Below are 21,141 nucleotides of genomic sequence, written 5' to 3'. Positions count from 1 at the left end.
CCCAGTATATAGGTATTTAAGATTCTAGTGTGAACTGACTTTTGGTTTGCATTTTTATGGTAGCAGTGCATTTTTTTTTCTGTTAATGTATATTATTTAAGCTTCTTTTTAATATACATTGTTTCAGTAACCTACATTCTTTTCTTTAGAAAAGGACTACTTTTAAATAAAGCCTCTAAATAAAATATTTAAAAAAGGACTGGGTAGTGCTGGGGTTGTGGCTCAGTGATAGAGTGCTCACCTTTATTGTGAATTACAAATTGTACTTATAACGATTTATCCAATAAAACCATAAATAACTTGTTTTATTTTTAGATTACTAGTGTAAATATCAGCCACAGTAATTGTATTTACTGACCAAAAATTTCTAATTGAACTAGTCTAAAATACTTGCCTTGTACTTAAATGAAGAATAATTGTCCACCTTTTAAACAAGTGTCCTAAAAATGGTTTTGCTTCATTGAATACTGAGAAAAATTTTATGATTTGAACTTCAGACTGTATGGAAATAGCATATTAGAATTATATATCCAAAAGCTTAACATCCCAAGCTATTTAATAAGCAGAAACTACGTATTTATTCTTTTTTTTTTAATGTTGTAGTTTCTTCAGAACTTGATACTAAAAGATGAAGTTGTTTTTATTTGTATATGAAAATGATAAATTGTCCTTATGATACGCTCAGTTAAAAACGTACATTAACTAGACTGTGTACAGGCTTTTTTCAGATAGAATATTTTAAAATGACTTGAAGTTGATTTTATTCAGACACAAAGATGTAGATGTTTACATACATCCAGGTTTCAGTGCTGCTTCAGGTGTCGTATTTCAATTTCTACTACTAAAATCAATGTGTTATTATCGTTCAAATTGCTAACACACCGCAAGCCTTTTCAACTTCTGTTTTCTGATATATTTTTAACATTAAGGATTGTTTTAAAAACCAATTCCTGAGACATTCAAAAGCAAAGAATCAGAATTTAAATGTCTTTTCTCCTGAACATTTCAAAAGTAGTTAACTTGATGAAAAACTATTGGTTTTCCAGTACTTTACTGTGTCTCTCAATATACTAAATGCAAAAACAAAAGATAAGGTTTTATGAAATAGGTTTTTATGATAACATTCTGCTTTTTTTTCGTTGGATAAGCCCTTTTCTTTTTTCCAGTACTGGGGATCAAACCTGGGGGCACTGTACTGCTGAGCTACTCCCCCATACTTTTTTTTTTTTTTTTTTTTTTTTGAGACAAAGTCTTGCTAAATTGCTCAGGCTGTCCTGGAGGCCTGGAACTTTAGATCCTCCTGCCTCAGTCTCCTGAGTGGCTGGGATTATAGGCATGTTCCACCAGCTATGCACCCCCCCACACCTTAATAAATACTTTTTGAGTTCCTAGTTCTAGGCCTTGAGGAATACAAAAAGAAGTCTTAGTTCCTCTCATAATAAACCTGTTGTTTCATTAGGGTCAACTGCAAGGAACAAGAAATTAATTATGAAGGATCATAGCCACAGAAGGATAGTTAATGTGAACTATCCAAAGTACAAACGTATAAGTGGGTGTGAGGTTAGGTCAAAAAGCCTCCAGGAGAAATAGGTTTGAAACTGGTCTTAAAAAATCTATTATGAGGGCTGGGGTTGTGGCTCAGGGGTAGAGCCTAGTATGCATGAGGCACTGGGTTTGATCTTCAGCACCACATTAAAAAATAAAATAAATTAATAAAGGTATTATGTCCATCTACAACTAAAAAATATTTTTAAAAAATATATTATGAGCTGGGTGCAGTGGCCCATGCCTGTAATCCCAGCACCTTTGGAGGTTGAGGCAAGAAGATCACAAGTTCAAAGCCAGCCTTAGCAACTTAGAGAGGCCCTAAGCAACTCAGTGAGACCCAGTCTTTCAATAAAATATTGAAAAAGGACTGGGGGTGCTGGGGTTGTGGCTCAGTGGTAGAGTGCTTGCCTAGCATGTGTGAGGCCCTGGGTTCAATCCTCAGCACCACATAAAAATAGATGAATAAAATAAAGGTATTGTGTCCAACTACAATTAAAAAATAAGTAAATATATATATATATATATATATATATATATATATTTATAATTTTTTTTTAAGGGCTGGAGGTGTGGCCCAGTGGTTAATCACTCCTGGGTTCAACCCCTGTACTAAAAAAAAAAAAAACCGTTTATTATAAACTGAGTGCAATGGTGCACACTTGTAATCCCAGCGACTCAGAAGGAGGCTGAGGCAAGACTACAAAGTTGAGGCCAGCCATGGGGTTTAGCTTAGTGTTAGAATGCTTGGCTAGCATGGGGGAAACACTGGGTTCAACCTTCAATACTGCCATTGAATATATAAGATCTAAGAGAATCTCTTTATTAATTTGGCCTTCATTAATGTTAAGTGCAATATAAATACTATGTAAGTGCAAGTCATTTGATTTTTTTTTTAAGTTCACCAATAAATGATGTAAACATGATGTTTAACATGTTTTGAAATATGTTTAGAAGGCTAAATCAAGCTGATTAATATGTCCATTACCTTATCTTTGTGTGTGTGTGTGTGTGTGGTGAAAATCAACTTTCTACATTTAAACAAACTTGGCCTAGTAAGAGGCTCTCTGGTGTTTTGTTTCATTTACTGTCGGGCAATGTTTTGTTTTTCAGTTCTTCCTTGGATATTTTTGAGATGTCAGTATATAATTCCTTCTATACAATATGCTTCTAGGAACCTGATTGCTTGGGAAAGCTTTGTTGGTTAATGATGCCTGGTGTGATCTGGTGTCCACTGTGAGGATGCCTTGCCTTCTCCTTTTGACTCCCTCCTGAATTCCTTCAGAGAGTATCGGCATTCTGTGCCTCTGTTTTTTGGTGGTGTACAGTATAAGATTGGAATCATATTATACTTGGAGGGCTCTATGAGGTCACATAGGTTTCAACTTCTTCTCCAATACATCAGGGTTTTTCAACATGAATAATGTATTAACCCTGATTCTAAAAGACAAAAATGCTCCTGGATATCCCATGTTAATATATTTTATATGTATTTTACTGTACTGGTATTTAAACAAAAGTCTAGGTATAAGTTCTCATATTTAAATACTTAATACAACCATAAAACCAAATCAGACCTTTAAAGTAAATAAACATAGTTTAAAAACTAGAAAACTACAAACAAACATTATAGATAGTAGTTCTTTAGTATTCAGGGGAAATTGGTTCTAGGACCCCTAAGGGTAACAAATGCTGAGGGTGCTCAGGTCCCTTATGTGAAATGGCATAGTGTTTGCATATTACCTTTGCACATCCTCCTTCATGTTTGAAATTTTCTCTAGATTACCATATTAGTGCATGCCTATAATTCCAGGAATTTGGGAAGCTGAGACAGGAGGAAGGTGAGTTCAAAGACAGTCTCAGCAATTTAGCAAGACTCTGTCTCAAGAACTTGGGTTCAATCAGGAGGAGAAGGAGGAGGAGAAACCTAATACAATATAAATACTATGTATACAGTTATGTTATTTAGGAAATAAGTTTAAGAAAAACTCCACATTTTCAGTACAGTTGAAATTCTTTTTATCTGATTATTTCCCTCAATAGATGAGGTTCCCTCAGGTGTGGAACACAAGGATGCAGAGGGCCAACCATAATTTAATGTGGCAGATGACACTGTGTTACTGAAATGAAATCACCAGAGTTGGGTTTCACCGTAAAAAGATAATCTCCTATCTGATTCTATATGTAATGTGAATTTACATTTTGATTTTAATATCAACGTAGAGAATGCCTGTTCTCATAAGTGTATTGTACAAAAGAGTGAATAATGTCAAGTCTTTGATTATTTAAGATGATCACATGCCTGTCATCTAAATCCTTAAATTATTTAATCAAGTGTTAATTGGTAAATCTATAATAAGGCTGCCCTGTCCGCTACATTCATGTAATCAGATGGTAACAAATACGTATTGAGGGAACATAGGCTCTAGAAACTGCTAGCACTGAGGGTATAGTGGTAAACAAAAGCAGACTCAGCCCTGAAGGGGCGACAAGCAGGAATCGGGTAGTCTCACACAGAGGTAGGACTGTGATCGTGACCTGTGCAGGGAAATACAAGGAGTGGTAGCAACAGAGCTCCTAGCAGCCAGGGAGCAAGGAAGGGCATTCCTTGGGCAAATGCCTCTGCTGAGCTCCAAGGGATAAGTAGGAGTAGACCACACAGAGAAAGGAGAAAAGTTTATTAGGCAAGGGGAGGTGCTTGTGCAGGGCCCATGATGGGGGTGTGACACTCTTAAGGAACTGAGAAAGCACAGCTGGATCAGTTGGGAAGTCCCATGGACCTCCCGGATGTCAGGGAAGGGTTTTAAGTAAAATGGGATAACATAATAAGATTCCTGTCTTTAAAATATTTGCAGGTCCCTGGGCTGGGGCTGTGGATCAGTGGCAGAGTACTTGCCTAGCACATGTGAGGCACTGGATTTGATCCCTAGCACCATATAAAAAATGAATAAATAATATAAAAGTATTGTGTCCATCCACAGCTAAAAATATTTCTAAAAAAATTGCAGGGCCAAGTAGAAAAGAGTCCTGGAGAAAAAAAGGGAAGAGGCTATGTTATAGTCCAGATGAGAGAATACATTGGTCTATTTTGTTTTACTATAATGGAATACTAAAGACAGGCTACTTTGGGGCTGGGGATGTGGCTCAAGCGGTAGTGCGCTCGCCTGGCATGCGTGCGGCCCGGGTTCGATCCTCAGCACCACATACAAACAAAGATGTTGTGTCCACCGAGAACTAAAAAATAAATATTAAAAAATTCTCTCTCTCTCTCTCCTCTCTCTTAAAAAAAAAAAAAAAAAAAAAAAGACAGGCTACTTTATAAAGAAAAAAGGTTTGGGGCTGGGGATGTGGCTCAAGCGGTAGCGCGCTGGCCTGGCATGCGTGCGGCCCGGGTTCAATCCTCAGCACCACATACCAACAAAGATGTTGTGTCCGCCGAGAACTGAAAAATAAATGTTAAAAATTAAAAAAAAAAAAAAAAAAGAAAAAGAAAAAGAAAAAAGGTTTGTTTAGCTCATGTTTCTAGAGGCCCAATGTGATGGGCCATATGGATTGGTGATATGGACTTGTTACTAATGGAGTCTCAAGGTAGTGCAGGTCTCCACATGGCAAAAGGCAGGGAACACACGTATGTACGTGTGTATCTTCTGATGGTCTCTCTTCCTCTTAAAAAATTACCAGTAATTCTGTCATGAGGGTTCCACCTTTATGACATCTAACCCTAACCACCTCCCAAAGGCCCCACTTCTAAATAAAACAGTGGGATAAGTTTCCACCTGCCCTTCATATCTCACAATAGGGATTAAATCTCAACAAATGATTCCCTAGGACTACATACCCAAAAAAATAAATAAATAAATAAATGTTCAACTCATGAACCCTTAGGGGACACACTCAAAACATTCTCCAATCATAGCAGAGACGCTGGGAGCTTAGACACGGAGATAAGTGGATAGTTCCAAGAGCTACTTAGTAGGTAAAAATCTATAAAACTATCTAAATATATAACCAAGGAAACTGAAAAGTATCCACATTGAAACAGAAAAAGATGGAATATTCACAGAAGCTTTATCTATAAGCAAAAAGGTAGAAATAAACCAAGTGTCCATTAACTGATGTTCAAGCAAAATGTGGTGCATTCATACAGTGGAATATTATTCAGCCATAAAAAGCTGAGCATGTTTACAACATGGATGAAACTTGAAAACGTCATGCCAAGTAAAATACACCAACCACACAAAGACACCATCTATTGTATAATTTCATTATTTACATGTCATGTAGAGGCAGATCAATAGAGACAGAAGGCAGAATAGTGTTGCCAAAGGATGGGCTAAGGGAAAGGAGGAATGGCAGCTAATTGGATATAGGTTTCTTTTCTTTTTTTCTGTGGTACTCGGGACCCAACCCAGAGCTTCACACATGCTAGGCAAGTGCTCTGCCACTAAGCTATATTCTCCAGCCCTTTTTATTCTGAGACAAGGTCTAAGTTGCCCAGGCTGGCCTTAAACTTGTGATCCTCCTGCCTCAGCCTCCCATGTCACTAGGTTTATAGGTGTGGGCCCCTCCACCTGGCTGGATGCAGGTTTCTCTTAGGATGATGAAACTGGTTTGGAATTAGATAACAGTAATAGTTGCAGAACTCTGTGACTCTATGAAAATTATTGTATTGTACATTTTACAAATATAAATGAATTATATCTCAAAATAGCAATTTTTTTGACCTATAGAACTTAGTGATAGTTTTAGATATGTAAGATGGTGAGAAGGTGGTGTCAAAGATAATATTGAGGTTTCTGGCTTATGTAACTGGACAGAGAGAGAACACTAGAGGAAGACCAAGTGTCTAGCTTCTGAGAGGCAGGGCCCTGATGGCAGTGCAAGTTGGAAGGTGTGTGTTGTCAGCTGTCTGAGATGATTAACTCATAAAGAGACAAGGTGGACTTTGGCTCACATTGTTGGAGATTCTAGTCCATGATGGATAGGCGTTTGATACATGATCATTGCTTTTGGTCCCATGGCAAGGCAGCATATCAGATATGTCAGGAGCAAGTGACAGAGCAAAGCCACTCACTTTGTAGGTAGGAAGCAAAAAAAAGGAAGAGGAAGGGGCAGGGGTCCCACTGTCCCCTTCAAAGGCCCTCTCCCAAAGACCTGATGACCTCCCGCTAGGCCCCACCTCTTAGAGCTTTCACCATCTCTAAATAGCAGCACCCTGGGAACCAGGTCTTTAACACAAGGGTCTTTGGGGACATACAAGAGCCAGACTATAACTGTAGTCACTCAGATGGCCCAATATGCAGTCCTCAAAAATGCACTGAGTATATTGGCTACATATAAATAACAAACTTCTCTTGTAGAAAACCCAAGGATTTTGAAAGTGAGGGCCAGCCTATTGTAAACCTAGCTGGCAAACATATTTAGTACAGATTTTACCTCTTGTAAGCCTTCCCTCTGATTGTGGGATGCCCACTTCTAACCCTTCGAGAGTGCGGTCATGGGGGGGATTGTTGTTGCATCTGTAGGTAAGGTCGCCATCAAATAAAAACAGTAAAAAAAAACAGTTTAACCTGGGTTCAGTAGTGTGTGCCTGTAGTTCTGTTATAGTTAAAGCTTTGTCCCTGGGTTTCATAAACTGACTTCCAGACCACTCACATATAATCAAATCAAGACTTTATTGAAGCACACTAGTGGCAACTGACCAGAACATAAAGCAGTTCCCCTGATCAGCCCCGAACAATTGCAAAGGCACTCCTTATAAGCCTGAAAACCGCAAAAGGGATGTTGGGGGGGGGGGTCTAGCCAATGCAAGCAAGCCAGAAGCAGGAGAGTGCAGTCAGGCGGAGGGACGCCTAGCTAATCACAGTGAGCCCAGTCACCCCAGTTACAGAAACAGAGCCTTGTTACTCTAGTTACAAAAACAATGCCCCATTAGGTAGTTCTGTGTTCTTAAAGGTTTCTATAGCAAAAGGAAAAGAACATCTTGCCCTGGTCATGACCCTTCTAACTTGGCATGGTTTTACAAAATGGAGTTACTAAACAAAATGGAGTCACTTTGGCTTGACTATCACAGTTCCAGCACTCAGGAGGCTGAGGCAGGAGGATAACTTGAGTCCAGGAGTTTGACATCAGTCTGAGCAATACAGCAAGACTCCATCTGGGAGGGGGTGGGGGGATCAACCTACAGAAGGAAGTTTAGCTGGCCCCAAGAAATTTTTGAAATATTTAGGTGATAGAGATCTAGAAAAAAGTCCAAGCCAGTCCAAGGGAGGTAAAGTTTTTCTGCAAGACTGTGAAGGTTTTAAAACTTAAGATATTTTTATTGCACTTGACTATCAAAACAACTGCTCTCCTGTCATTCTGGTCAAACTTGTTCAAGGCCCCATGATGCTCTGTGCTGACTCCACACAGGACACTCATCTATCTAATTCTATCATAAGCACTACAAACTCTGACTAGCAGAAAATATGACTATATTGCATGTATGCACTATTAAATTATAACTATAAGCCGACACATCTACAAGGAAGCTGATTGTCATGCTCAGAGTAATCTGTAATTTGTTTCCTGCTTTTCCCATTAGTATTCCTGGGCTATTTGTTCATTTGTTTTATCTGGCTGATAGGTAGCTGACAAATGGAAGCATGTAATAAAAGTCTAAGAAAAATATATGGGAGTGCAACCTAAGTTTTGGAAAAGTCTTGTTAGGTTAGATACTTTTCTAAATATTTGGAAGGGCCGGGTGCAGTGGTGTATGCCTGTAATCCCAGCAGCTCAGAGGGCAGAGGCAGGAGGATCGCAAGTTCAAAGCCAGCCTTAGCAACTTAGTGAGGCCCTAAGCAACTCAGTAAGACCCTATCTCTAAATAAAATATAAAAAATGGCTGGGGATGTGGTCAGTGGTTAAATGCCAAATAATTTATATATATATATATATATAGGCATTATTCTGGTCTGGTAGTTATACTGGGTCTGGCTTGTGGCATGTCATTATTTGGCAAGGAATTCTGGTCCTAGAGTGAAGGGGACGTATATGAACCCTAGTAGGAGGATAACTGGGTTCTGAAAATATCAGAGTTTATTCAGAAACATTATTACCCTGGACTTGGATGGAGACAGACACAGACACACACACACACACACACACACACACACACACACACACACACACACACACACACACACACACACACCTAGCATTTGGAAGATACTGATTAAGCCTCGGCTGTCAGCCAAAGATGCTGGAGTGGCGTGTACTGTCTGCCACCTTCCCCGCTTGGCCCTTCCTCCAGCCAGCTCCCATTCATCTTTCAGGCCTCAAGGGTCACCTATTCTAGGAAAACTCCCTCCTTTCAGCGCACTTTATTTCACTGAAACGAGTGGTTCTGTTTTGATTTTGCCAAGTAGGATTTCTATTTTTTTAATCATGTTTTTGTGGTAAAATATACATAAGATTTAACATTTTAACCACTAGTAACCATTTTAACCATTTGTAAGTGTACCGTTCAAGGGCATCAAGTACTTTGGCATTGTTATGCAGCCTTCACCACCAAGGGCCTCGATAAATTGTAGAACTCATGATATTCCTGCCTCAGCCTCCAGAGCCTCTGGGATTACAGGTGTGTGTCACCTTGTGCCCATCCCCTCCTTTTCTTTTTGAGACAGGGTCTTGCCAAGTTGTGGAGACTGACCTCAGACTTGGCGATCCTCCTGCCTCAGCCTCCTGAATGGCCAGCTAGTTGCCTCTTAAAGCGACTCCTCCACAACCCTGCACTGGGAGTTAAGTGTGCATCATGGGAACTTTGGGGGCCATGTTCAAACCACAGCATGAGATAAGACCAAAAATAGGCAGTAATTTTTCTGTTTTCTCTGAAATAATAAATTACAGTTGTTTATAAAATCACTTTCGAAATCTATTGCTTAACAAATAAGTGTTCATTTTTTAAAAGTTCACATGTTAAAGAAAGGTGTAAAGCAGAAAATGAAAATCTAATATATCCTCCTGCAAAGCTGACCCCTGTTAACAGTGCAATGTAGAAATGATTGTTTTTTGTTTGTTTATTTGTCTTTTGGTCCCAGGGATTGAACCCAGGGGCACTTATCCACCAAACCACATCACCAGCCCTTTTTATTTTTTCTTCTGAGACAGGCTCTCACTGAGCTTCTCAGGGCCTCTCTGACTTGCTGAGACTGATTTTGCACCTTGAATCCTCCTGCCTCAGCCTCTTGAGCTGCTGGGATTACAGGCGTGCACCATCACACCCGGCTCAATGTAGAAGTTTTAAAAAAGTATTTGTGAAGATGGGAAAATTTCCAACTTCACATGTTCTACCAATCTTGTGGGAGGGAAGTGGCTTTTGTACAAATGGAATTATGTTAAGAAAAACTACAATGCATTGATAGAAAGGGAACTGAGTCCCTTTGTTCATTGTGACATTTTATAAGTTACTATTGATCATTTTTGTTTGTTTCTTTTTTTTCTGGCCATGCTGGGGATATAACCCAGGGCCTCACACATGCCAAGTACATGTTCTACCATTGAGATTTCCCCCCAAGCCTGATTGTTTTAAGGGGACTCCAAATAATGTCAGTGTCTCTTGTTTTCATGTGAATTATAAGATCACACAGATATCAGTAGTTGCCGTGACTGTAGTAGGGCAAATTGGGGAGTTCTGTCTTTGCCTTAATGAAAAGGCTGCAGGGAAGAATGGCAAACCCAGGGCCTCAAGCATTCTAGGCACATGTTCTACCACTGAGCTATACTCCTAGCCCCAAAAATCTTTTTTTTTTTAATTTTTTTTTTATATTAGAGATTGAATCCAGGGATGCTTTACCTCTGAGCCACATCCCTAGCCCCTTTTTATTTTCAGAGAGGGTCTCACTAAGTTGCTTTGGGCCTCACTTAGTTGCTGGGGCTGGCCTCAAATTTTCAACCCTCCTGCCTCAGCCTCCCAAACTGCTGGGATTACAGGTATATGCCACGACACCTGGTCCAAAAGATTCATTTATTCTTTTTTTTTTTTAAGTTGTTGATAAACCTTTATTTTGTTTATCTATACATGGTGCTGAAAATCAAACCCAGTGTGCTACTGATGAGCCACAGCCCCAGCCCTCATTTATTCTTTTTTTAAATCCATAGTGGCAGGCTGGAGGTGGGAGTGGAAAAGAACGAATTTTATTAAACATGTTAGCTGAGTGTAGTGGTCCACATCTATAATTTTAGCTACTTGGGAGATTGAGGCAGGAGGATTGCAAGTTCAAGACCCATCTGGGCAAATAGTGAGACCCTTTCCCAAAATAAAATTTTAAAAGAGCTGAGAATGTTGCTTAGTGATAGAGCATCCTTGGGTTCAATCCCCAGAACCACCACCACACACACAAAAAAAAAACCTCACATGTTAAATGATGCTTTGGATAACATATGTTAACATCTGGTTTAATTTGGGGGGGTTGGAGTACTGGGGTTTGTAGAGAACTGAGGGACCTCCACCACTTAGCTGCATCATCAGCACCCTCACACACTTTTTTTTTTTTTTTTAAGATACGGTCTCACTAAGTTTCCAAGGCTGGCCTTGATTGTGATCTTCTGCCTTAGCATCCCAAGTTGCTAGAACTACTTGCAATTTTTTTTTTTTTTTTTTTTTTGGTGGTACTGGAGATTGAACCCAAGACTTTGTGCATTCTAGTCAAGCAATCTACCACTGAGCTATACAGCCCCAGCCCCCCAAGTTGCTAGAATCACAGATGTACATCGATACGCCCCACTAAATCAATTTTTAAATAGACAATATACACTCAAATAATACACTCATATTTGGCATAAATACATGTTGGTGATCATTATTAGGTGGAACCACGTAAATTGATGTTTTGTAAGTAAAAAACAAGAGATTATTTCCAGTCTTAGTCAAACTATAATCATCATCATTACTATTACTATAAGAACTATAAATATTAGTTTAGTGGCTGGAAGTGTACCTTAGAGGTAGAAGTGTGCAGATGTGTGAGATCCTAGCACAATGAAACAAAACCTCAGTTAACTCCCTTTAAAATAATTGAATGGCCTTTGTAATTTCATACTACTTAGACTTTTCAAAAGCACCTTCTTAGAAATTGACCCATAGTCTACTTGATTTATTTTTTATTTTTATTTTTTTGGTGCTGGGGATTGCATGCAAGGCAGGTTCTCTACTAACTGAACTATATCCCCAGCCCCTAGACTTAATTTTTGAATTATGACTGTGTCTTGATGGGGAAAGATTTACAACTTTCTATTAGGTGTCTGACAAGTGAGGCTAGCTCTCCTTCATGTAAATCAGAGTGACTGCTAAATAAAATTCACAAATAAGTCCCTAAACTTATTTACCTTGTACGTCCTTTCCTGGGCCTGCCAGCAAAAAGTACAATGTGTTAGTCCTTAATGCCATTTACAGAACAAAGTGAGGGACAAAAATAAAGTGTCAGATTTTGCTTGCCTCTGTGTACTCAAGCTTTGAAGAGGGACAGGGCAATACAATTACATAGTAAAAAGATCAGAAATCACAGAGGGGAAAGCAAAGAAAAAGAGTTTAATTAATCTGAAAACTAATTAACTAAGCCCTGCTGAAGTACATTCTAGCAGGCAAAATGGAGAAAAGAGCAGCCCAATCACACTAAGGCCAATAAGTGCTTCTCGGGTTTTAAATAATCAATCTTTTGCTCTAAAATTTCTTTCTTTCTTCCTCTATTTCTTTCTTTCCCTATTATTTATTTATTTATTTACTCACTCACTTACTTACTGGATCTTAGCAGGAGATTGCAGGAGATGAGTACCTGCTGTGTTAGATTCATTTTTCTCCTCTGTGTTACAGACAGTATAACAAACTGCGGAACCTCCTGAAGGATGCGCGTCACGATTGCATTCTCTTTGCTAATGAATTCCAGCAGCACTGCTATCTCCCTCGGGAAAGAGGAGAATCCATGGAAAAATGGCAGACCAGGTGTGGCAGCGAGTCATCTTTCATTTCCTCATCATTGACTATTTGCAGGTTGATCTAAATAGTATGCCAGAATAAACCAACAATTATCCAGCAGCCATGATTAATACTCAAATGCTTAATGCATCAGTATAACAGATAAGTCATTTGAATATGTAATTGTTAAATTTTTAAAATTGTTATTAGGGGAGCCAGTGTGGTGGTGTGCACCTGTGATCCTAGTGACTTTGCTGGCTGAGGCAGGTCACAAGATATCCAGGCCAGCCTGAGCAATTTAGAGAGACCTTGTCTCCAAATAAGAAAAAAAAAAGAAAGAAAGAAAAAAAGAAATGACTACAGCTGGGGGTGTAGTTCAGTGTCAAAGCACTTGCCTACGGTTTGCAAGATCCTGGATTTGATTCCCAGGACCTTGAAAAAAAAATTGTAATTAAGGAGAACGTAGGTGGACTGGGGATATAGCTCAGTTGGTACAGTGCTTGCCTTGCATTCACAAGGCCCTGGGTTCAATCCCCAGCACCCCCCGCAAATAAATAAAGGTCCCCAGGGTAAGTTTGCCTCTGACCCTAAGAGCTAGCAGGATCCTTCCAGTGATCTAGAAGTTGTAATTCACTACCCGTGTGTCTGTGTAGGGGGAAGGAGTATTGCTTTTAAGCTAATGAGGTCAAATGCTCAATTTAATATCCTTGGCCAGTCTTGTTAGACTGAAGCTGTTTTAGGAAATACAGTGTCTTAGTTAAGATCTACCTGAAAACAGCCTGAGGTAAGCAGTTGGGTGTGGGGTGTTTATGGGGGCGATTCCCAAAACAGGAGTGAGGAAGTGGGGGCAGAAAGAGGGGTGAAGGGTTGGGTTGGGGCTATAGCTCAGTTGGTAGAGTGCGTGCCTCACATGCCAAGGCCCTGGGTTCAATCCCCAGCACCACAACAACAACAAAAAAAAGAGGGATGAAGGGAAAGAATAAAGGATGTGACACTGTTGTAGGAAATGAAGTCTTGTTGGGGAACCTCTGAGAAGCCCTAAAGAATGTACCTTTGAAGGCACCCCAAAGGGTAGGGCTAGGGATTTAGTTAGTACCCCCTCCTTTAATTGAGAGATTTTCGCCAGGGCTTTAAACTCCATTCAATGACTCCATGAGGAGTGACAGAAAACATTTAAGTTATCTTTTTCCTTGTGATTATTTATCTGATAGAGCCATTAAATATTTCAAGTCTCCAAAGCAAAATAGTTAACGATACATATAGAATTTGGGGGCAGGGGGAGGGGTATTGGGAATTGAACTCAGGGCACTCGACCACTAAGCCACATCCACAGCCCTATTTTATATTTTATTTAGAGACAGGATCTCACTGAATTACTTAGTGCCTAGCTTTTGCTGATTCTGGCTTTGAACTCGAGATCCTCCTGCCTCAGTCTCCTGAGCAGCTGAGATTACAGGTATGCACCACCGCACCTGGCTTAGAATTTTTACTTATAGTCTCCAAGTTCCCACTGGGTTCAATATAAGTAAAAAGCAAATCTTTCTCCAGATCGAGTCACATAGAAGCACTCAAAATAATAACATTTGCTAAGTACACAGCCTTGCACATAGTAGGTATACAATAAATGTTGGCTAAATGAAACACACACACACACACACACACAAAAAAAAAAAATGGACCTTACAGAGCACCTTCATTTTTAGAAAGGGAAATAAATGCCCACAAAAAGGGACCATACAGGTTTGTACACTTCCTTGGAAACATACTCTTCCAACTAAGGGCTATTAAAAGATGACAGAGCCTGATGGTTTCTAAGCCATAATCAAGAAATAAAAGTGGTTGCTATGGTTGTTGGATGTCTTTAGGGAGAAAAGATGTTAGATGCTTTTTCATCATCTCTGTATCCCCCAGAGCACCAACTCCAGGGCTTATTTATAATGGATACTCAGGAAGTATTTGATAAGGGGATGAATGAATTAATGGATATCTATATGCACAAAAGGATGGCAGATTAAGAGCCAAATGTGAAACTCTGAACAATGGCTTGTGTCTGTCAGCCTTGGGAGAGTTCACGTGTTCTTTGCTTTTCCAGGAGCATATACAATGCGGCTGTTTGGTACTATCACCACTGCCAGGATAGGATGCCTATTGTTATGGTGACAGAAGATGAAGAGGCGATTCAGCAGTATGGAAGTGAAACAGAAGGAGTATTCGTGATTTCTTTCAAGGTATTTGTGGTTGTGTGTGTGTGTGCATCCTAAGTTATACCCTCATAAGGCTCTAGATCCCTTTGGATCACAGCCAGGCATGATAGTGCAGGCCTATAATCCCAGCAATTTGGGAGGCTGGGGTAGGAGGATCGAAAGTTTGAGGCCAACTTGGGCAATTTAGTGAGACCCTGTCAATAGAGAGAGAGATGGATAGAATGAGTGAGCTTAGTGGTAGAGTGCTCCTGGATTCAGTCCCTATACAAAAAAAAAAAAAAAATGTCCATATCTTTATTATTCTCCAACTAGTTTACCTTGACTTTAGCAAATGTGGACAAACTATGTGACTATAAGGCACACAGATCCGAGACCAGCCTAATAAGCCCTTGCTGAGAGTAGACTAATTTTGTTTTGTGGGAGGAGGATGTTTAGTGCTGGGGATTGAACCCAGGGCCTCGTGCATGGCAAGCACACACTGTACCACTGAGCTATGCCCCAGTCTCTAATGTTTATACAATAATAACTATTATGACAATAGGTTGAATAAGATTGCCACAATTCTCTTATTTTTTACCAAAAACTGGCAGTTTTATAGTCCCTCCTAATACTCAACATGCATCTATGCCAAGCCTAAGTGTGTTATTTAAATGGAATGATACACACCAATGTGTATTAGTTCATTTAATTCTTGCCCAAATCTTCTGCAGTGGGTGTTATTATCCCATCTTATTGGTAAAGAAACTGAAGCACAAAAAGGCTAAGTGACTTGCTAGGGTCACAAAATAGAGAATGGTAGAGCCAGAAGGTGTCCAGGAAGTCTGACTCCAGAGCTCCTAATCACCATTCAGATTATTTTCCTGAATACACACACAAAACACAAATTATTTTAAGGCAGTTTTATTTTCCAGCTATTCCTCACTCTTCCCACTTAGGAGTGTTCCTGGGAATTCGTATGGACAAGTGAAGGGGGCTGAGATAGGATATAATTTATGTGAGGGCTGTCAGATCAGCGTGGTGGAGATCATAACAGGAGTGGCATTATCAGTGCCAGTTTCTTCAGGCTGTCATGGCAATACAGTTCTTCCTATCTCTTAAGCACCTTTTGAGAAAACAGGAGGACTGTTAATCTCTCAATAGATGACTGGTCTCCCCTCTTGGCCCAGTTGGTCAATCAACTTCTACTGGTTGATTTCGTTTTATGATTTAGAAACTAGAATGAGGTTCTCCATTACCCCTGTCGGTTTATAGAAAGACTAGTTGGATTTTGAATTGTAGATTCTATAAGGATTCCCATGTGCATGTATTGCTAAAGATTTGCCAATAGAATTTTTTTAGCCCTGCTATAAAAAAGTGTTTTGGCATGCCAGAGAATTCTAGGGGCACTAGATATTAATGGCAGTGTCACTTGTTTCTTCTGTTGTAATATATCATATCTTGTTCCTGCAGAGGACAGTTGACTAAAATTACATTTTTCTATTTTTTTGTGAAAATTACTTTTCTTTGTAGTTCAGTAGGATAGGACAGTTTTATTTTGTATAGCATTTCTCAAGTATGCTGTGTGACCAAGGGCCTCATAGAGGTGAATGATGGTAGAAAAAGAGAGAGATTGTGAAGTTCAGATGAGAGGGAAGTCCAGAATTTTCTTTGGGGACTTGAAGTTAGATGGAAAAGAGCCAATATGATAAATACCACTTGAAGAGGTGGTTCACAATGACAAAAATTTGGTGTTGTTAGTGATAAGTGACTATGGAATTAGGATACTAATATTAGCATTAGCACAGTTTGTTTGAATAGGACCCTGAAGTTAATGAGCAAAATGCTAGAGTTGACAATCGGGATTTTTTTTTTAATTTGAGGAAAGAGAATATGCTAGACTCTACCTTAGAATTAAAATTGAGTTAAAATCACAAATAAAAAAGTAAGAATACCTACACAGGAGACTTTCCTGTCCATACAGACTACTGTCTGTAGCAGTGCAATATAGGGAAAGTCAGGCTACCTGAGTGTGTGTGTGTGTGAGTGTGTGTGTGTGTGTTTTAGGTGGGTGGGTGGCTAGGGCATTGGACAGAGAAGTTTAAAAATACAGAAAATCTAAGTAAGAGGTAGAAATGCACCGTGGTGGAATTCTTGGCAAGGCTTCAGGAAATAGAAGAAAATAAGCCAGTAACTTGAGGCTCAGGAACAGCATTCCCTAGGCAAGATTTTTCAGTAGTACTATAATTAAAAATTATTATCTTCTGACCATGTTTCTCTGTCCCTTTATTAAATGCAGAATTACCTGGACAACTTTTGGCCAGACTTAAAAGCTGCCCATGAGCTTTATGATTCTATCCTTCAGTCTCGACAGGAGAGAGAGAATGAGAGTCAGGAGAGCCATGGCAAAGAGTACCCAGAACATCTTCCCTTGGAAGTGTTAGAAGCTGGGATCAAATCTGGACGCTATATCCAGGTGAGGATGGTAAAAAAGAATCACTGTCAGAGCAGGGCATGGTGGCACACAGCTGTAATCCCAGGTCCTCTGGAGGCTGAGGCAGGAGGATTAACATGTGGTAGGCCTTGGGTTCAGTCCCTAGTATTGCGAAAATAAAGAATGAATGTCAGGACCCATCCTTTTTTTTCTTCGTCTCCTGTTGCAGGCCTCTAAGTTGAAAGGCTATACACAGAATAAGCCTGGGCTGTTGAAATTTAGGGTGACTGGGGTGACATTCTGCCTACAGCCCTAGGCTATCCAATTTGAAGCTGCTTTATTACGATGTTGTTAGTTGTGCTGCATGTAGAGCATCATACAAATGGAGTGTGGGAGTAGACTTGTAAATACCTCCTGTTACTAGGGAAGAAATATTTTTGAATCAAGGTGTGGAAGTTTAACAACATTATAAAATATTTGAAATTTAGCTTCTTCACTCCTGTACATTTTCCCATTCCTTTCAAGGACCTCTTTGTGATCCCCCTGGACCTAGAACCCAGGTGCTTGGGAAGGAATCAGACAAATTATTCAGTTTTCAACAACTATATACTTATATAGCTGTGTGCAGTCTTTTTTTTTAAACTTTTTATTCATTTTTTTTAGTTGTATGGACACAATACCTTTCATTTTATTTATTTATTTATTTTTGTGTGGTGCTGAGAATTGAACCCAGCGTCTTACACGTGCTAGGCAAGTGCTCTACTGCTGAGGTACAACCCCAGCCCCTGTGCAGTCTTTTTTTTTTTTTTTTAAGAGTCATTCTTTTTTTTTTTTTTTTTTAAAGAGAGAGAGAGGGGGAGAGAATTTTAATATTTATTTTTTAGTTTTCCTCGGACACAACATCTTTGTTTGTATGTGGTGCTGAGGATCGAACCAAGCCGCACGCATGCGCATGCGCTACCGCTTGAGCCACACCCCCAGGCCCCCCCCCCCAGTCTTATCACATGCATAGATCTGTGTGCATCCACCACCACAATCAAGTCACAGAACTGTTCTATAATAGATTTTACACTTCTAACAAGCAACTCAGAAGATTTTTCAATTTTTTATTTGTTCTACTTAGTCGTACATGACAGCAGAATGCATTTCAATTCATTGTACACAAATGGAGTGCAATATTTCAATTCTCTGATTATATATGGTGTAGAGATGCACCATTCGTGCAATCCTACGTGTACCTAAGGTAATGATGTCCATCTCATTCCACCATCTTTCCTACCCTCATAACCCCTCCCCACCCTCCACTTTGCTCAATCCAAAGTTCCTCCATTTTTCCCATGTCCTCTCTCCATCATAGATCAGCATCTACTAATCAAGGAAAACATTCAGCCTCAGAAGATTTTTATGCTAGCAAAGTTTGGGAATGCCACACTAAAGTTCCTGCTGACAGTATGAATATGAGTGTGTCTAGCACTTGGTATAGTCAGTATTTCAAAATGATTGTATTTGCTATCAAGAAAAGAAACCTTAGTATAATTCCTAAAGAAAAGAATCATAAACCTATAGGAATATATTGAGGATATCTTTTGTAATTTTTTTAAACCTGGACCTTTTGGAAGAGAAAAGTAGAGGTAAGGGAACTGGGAATGGGGGGAAAAGAAGGGGAGGGTAAATACTGGGGATTGAAGTACAACAGATCATTTTCCACGCTTTTATAATTATGTCATAACTAAAAAGAACCAATACAAATATTGTTACAAAATACAAACAACAACAACAATAACAACAAAAAAAAAACCCTGGACCTTTTGGGAGATAAACTTGGGAGAAAAGAAAAATTTTCACACTGATTTTTTATTATGATTTTAGGGGATTCTGAATGTCAATAAACACAGAGCACAAATAGAAGCTTTTGTTCGACTTCAAGGAGCCAGCAGTAAAGATTCAGGTTTAGTATAAATCTTATATAAATTTCCATACTACTTTTTTATTCTGATATTACACAGTGAAGAAAGCAAAGTTGAAATTTCATTGTTATATATCCCCATGTACACTGGGTTTCTGGAATTTGGGCTTTCTTCTCCCTAGCTTTTTTGTGTATTATTGCTGGTTTTATTTCATCTTATCTTGCTTTTTAAAGATTAAAATATTTTCAATTAACACTTAGTAATTGCATGTATTTACGGAGTTTAGTGTGATATTTCTTTTTTTTTTTCAGTGTGATCTTTCAATACATTGTATACAATGTGTAACAATCAAATAAGGGTAATTGTTATATCCATCACTTCAAACATTTACAATTTCTTTATGTTTGGAACATTCAAAATTCTGCCAGCTGTTTTAAAACACAGAATTTATGGTTATTAACCATAATTACCCTATCGCACTACAGAACATTAGAAGTTATTCCTCCTATCTTTGTACCCCTTATTTCTGGTTTTATTGTAATAAACTAAAACAAAGAAGCAAAGTAACTTGCTCAGAGCTACATACCTGGTCATTGGTAGAGCTTAACTTAGAATGAAGGCAGTTTGTGACTCAGACATTCCTTTGTCTGCCTCAATGTACTATATTATCTCATTGAATCATTTCTAAAAAGTAATCAAAATGAAAAAGTGTGAAAATAAATTGTACCATATGGTTAATTTTGTGATCCCAGAGTGGAAAAACAAAACCAAACCCTGAGCTTCCAAGGAGTGGGGCTGGGTGGAAGCAGACTGAGAAGCAATGGCTTTCTGGGGGCTTCTCTTTGTCAGAGTGGCAGTTCTGCAATTATATGTAGTTCATCAACCCGCTGACCGTGGCCCCCTTGGCTGTGCAGATTCTGAAGGTATCACACATAATTCCAGTGTAGGCCCACATGCAAGGAACTAATACCTACCTTGAAAGGTAATAAGAAGAATTTTTTAAAAGGTGATCAAGTAGTCTGTATGAAAGCACACTGTACAGTATGACTTGGTGGCAGCATTTCTTCACTCCTAACCTCCAAAAAGAAGTTTAACTTCACCTTAGAAAGGAAGTTTTTATTTTCAGGAATGCTGATTAGACTTCAAATGTATTGAAATTATTTCCGGTGTTTGTGTGTGCTACCTAGGTTTAATCAGTGACATCCTAATCCACGGCATGAAGGCTCGGAACCGCTCCATTCATGGAGATGTGGTGGTTGTGGAACTGCTCCCTAAAAATGAATGGAAAGGAAGAATTGCTGCCTTGTGTGAGAATGACAGCGATGACAAGGCCTTGGGCGAGTCCCCAAGTGAGCCCATGCCTACAGGTGAGCCTGCTTGGAAAGTCACTCCAGCATCCATTTTTCTTGTGGAATTATTATTTTCTTTTGCCTAGAATTCCAGAAATACTGTTTGCTCTCTATTTATATATATTAACAGGACTGGGGATGTGGCTCAAGCCGTAGCGTGCTCGCCTTGCATGCGTGCAGCCCGGGTTCGATCCTCAGCACCACATACAAACAAAGATGTTGTGTCCACCGAAAACTAAAAAATAAATATTAAAAATTCTCTCTCTCTCTCTGTGTATCTCTCTCTCTCACCTCTCTCTAATATATAAACAAATAAAACACTATACATAGTCATCATGTGTAACATCCTCTTTTTATACATGCATGCATTATGGAAGGGCTACATTGAGCTAGTTAACATGAATTATTTCACATAATTGTTTTTATAGTGAGGAGCCTTAAAATCTAGTGATTTTCAAGACTACAGTACATTGTTAACCATAGTCAGCATGTTGTACAATAACACTTGGAATATGAGACAGTCTCTTTGCTGCACATGTTGGCATATGCCAGAAATCCCAGTGACTTGCAAGGTTAAGGCATGAAAATCACAAGTTGGAGGCCAGTCTAATTATCTTAGTGAGACCCTCAAGAATTTAGTCTCTGTCTCAAAATTGGGGAAGCATGGTAATAAAGTACCCCTTGGTGCTAGGGATTGAACCCAAGGCCTTGAGCATGCTAAGTGCATGGTCTACCACTGAGCAGAACCTGCATCCCCTCGAGTATTTTAATCTTA

At 39.2% G+C, this 21,141-nt stretch overlaps 1 protein-coding gene across 9 annotated transcripts in view; it reads left to right on the top strand.

Annotated features, from left to right (window-relative positions):
* Dis3l (DIS3 like exosome 3'-5' exoribonuclease) overlaps positions 1-21,141 on the top strand; it is a 38,262-nt gene that overhangs the window by 2,030 nt on the left and 15,091 nt on the right. For 6 of the 9 annotated variants that reach the window (XM_078049421.1, XM_078049423.1, XM_078049419.1 and 3 more), the window contains exons 3-7: positions 12,395-12,523; positions 14,589-14,724; positions 16,976-17,152; positions 18,980-19,058; positions 20,205-20,384. In XM_078049421.1, the coding sequence (XP_077905547.1) occupies positions 12,395-12,523; positions 14,589-14,724; positions 16,976-17,152; positions 18,980-19,058; positions 20,205-20,384 (701 nt within the window). Of the gene's footprint in view, positions 1-12,394; positions 12,524-13,929; positions 13,953-14,588; positions 14,725-16,975; positions 17,153-18,979; positions 19,059-20,204; positions 20,385-21,141 lie in introns of those variants that run through there. The other 3 variants (XM_078049420.1, XM_078049422.1, XM_021727732.2) reach the window with 3 other exon arrangements.

Source organism: Ictidomys tridecemlineatus, chromosome 5 (assembly GCF_052094955.1).
Source record: "Ictidomys tridecemlineatus isolate mIctTri1 chromosome 5, mIctTri1.hap1, whole genome shotgun sequence".
NCBI classification, from domain to species: domain Eukaryota; kingdom Metazoa; phylum Chordata; class Mammalia; order Rodentia; family Sciuridae; genus Ictidomys; species Ictidomys tridecemlineatus.
This window is presented reverse-complemented; position numbering and strand designations above follow the sequence as displayed.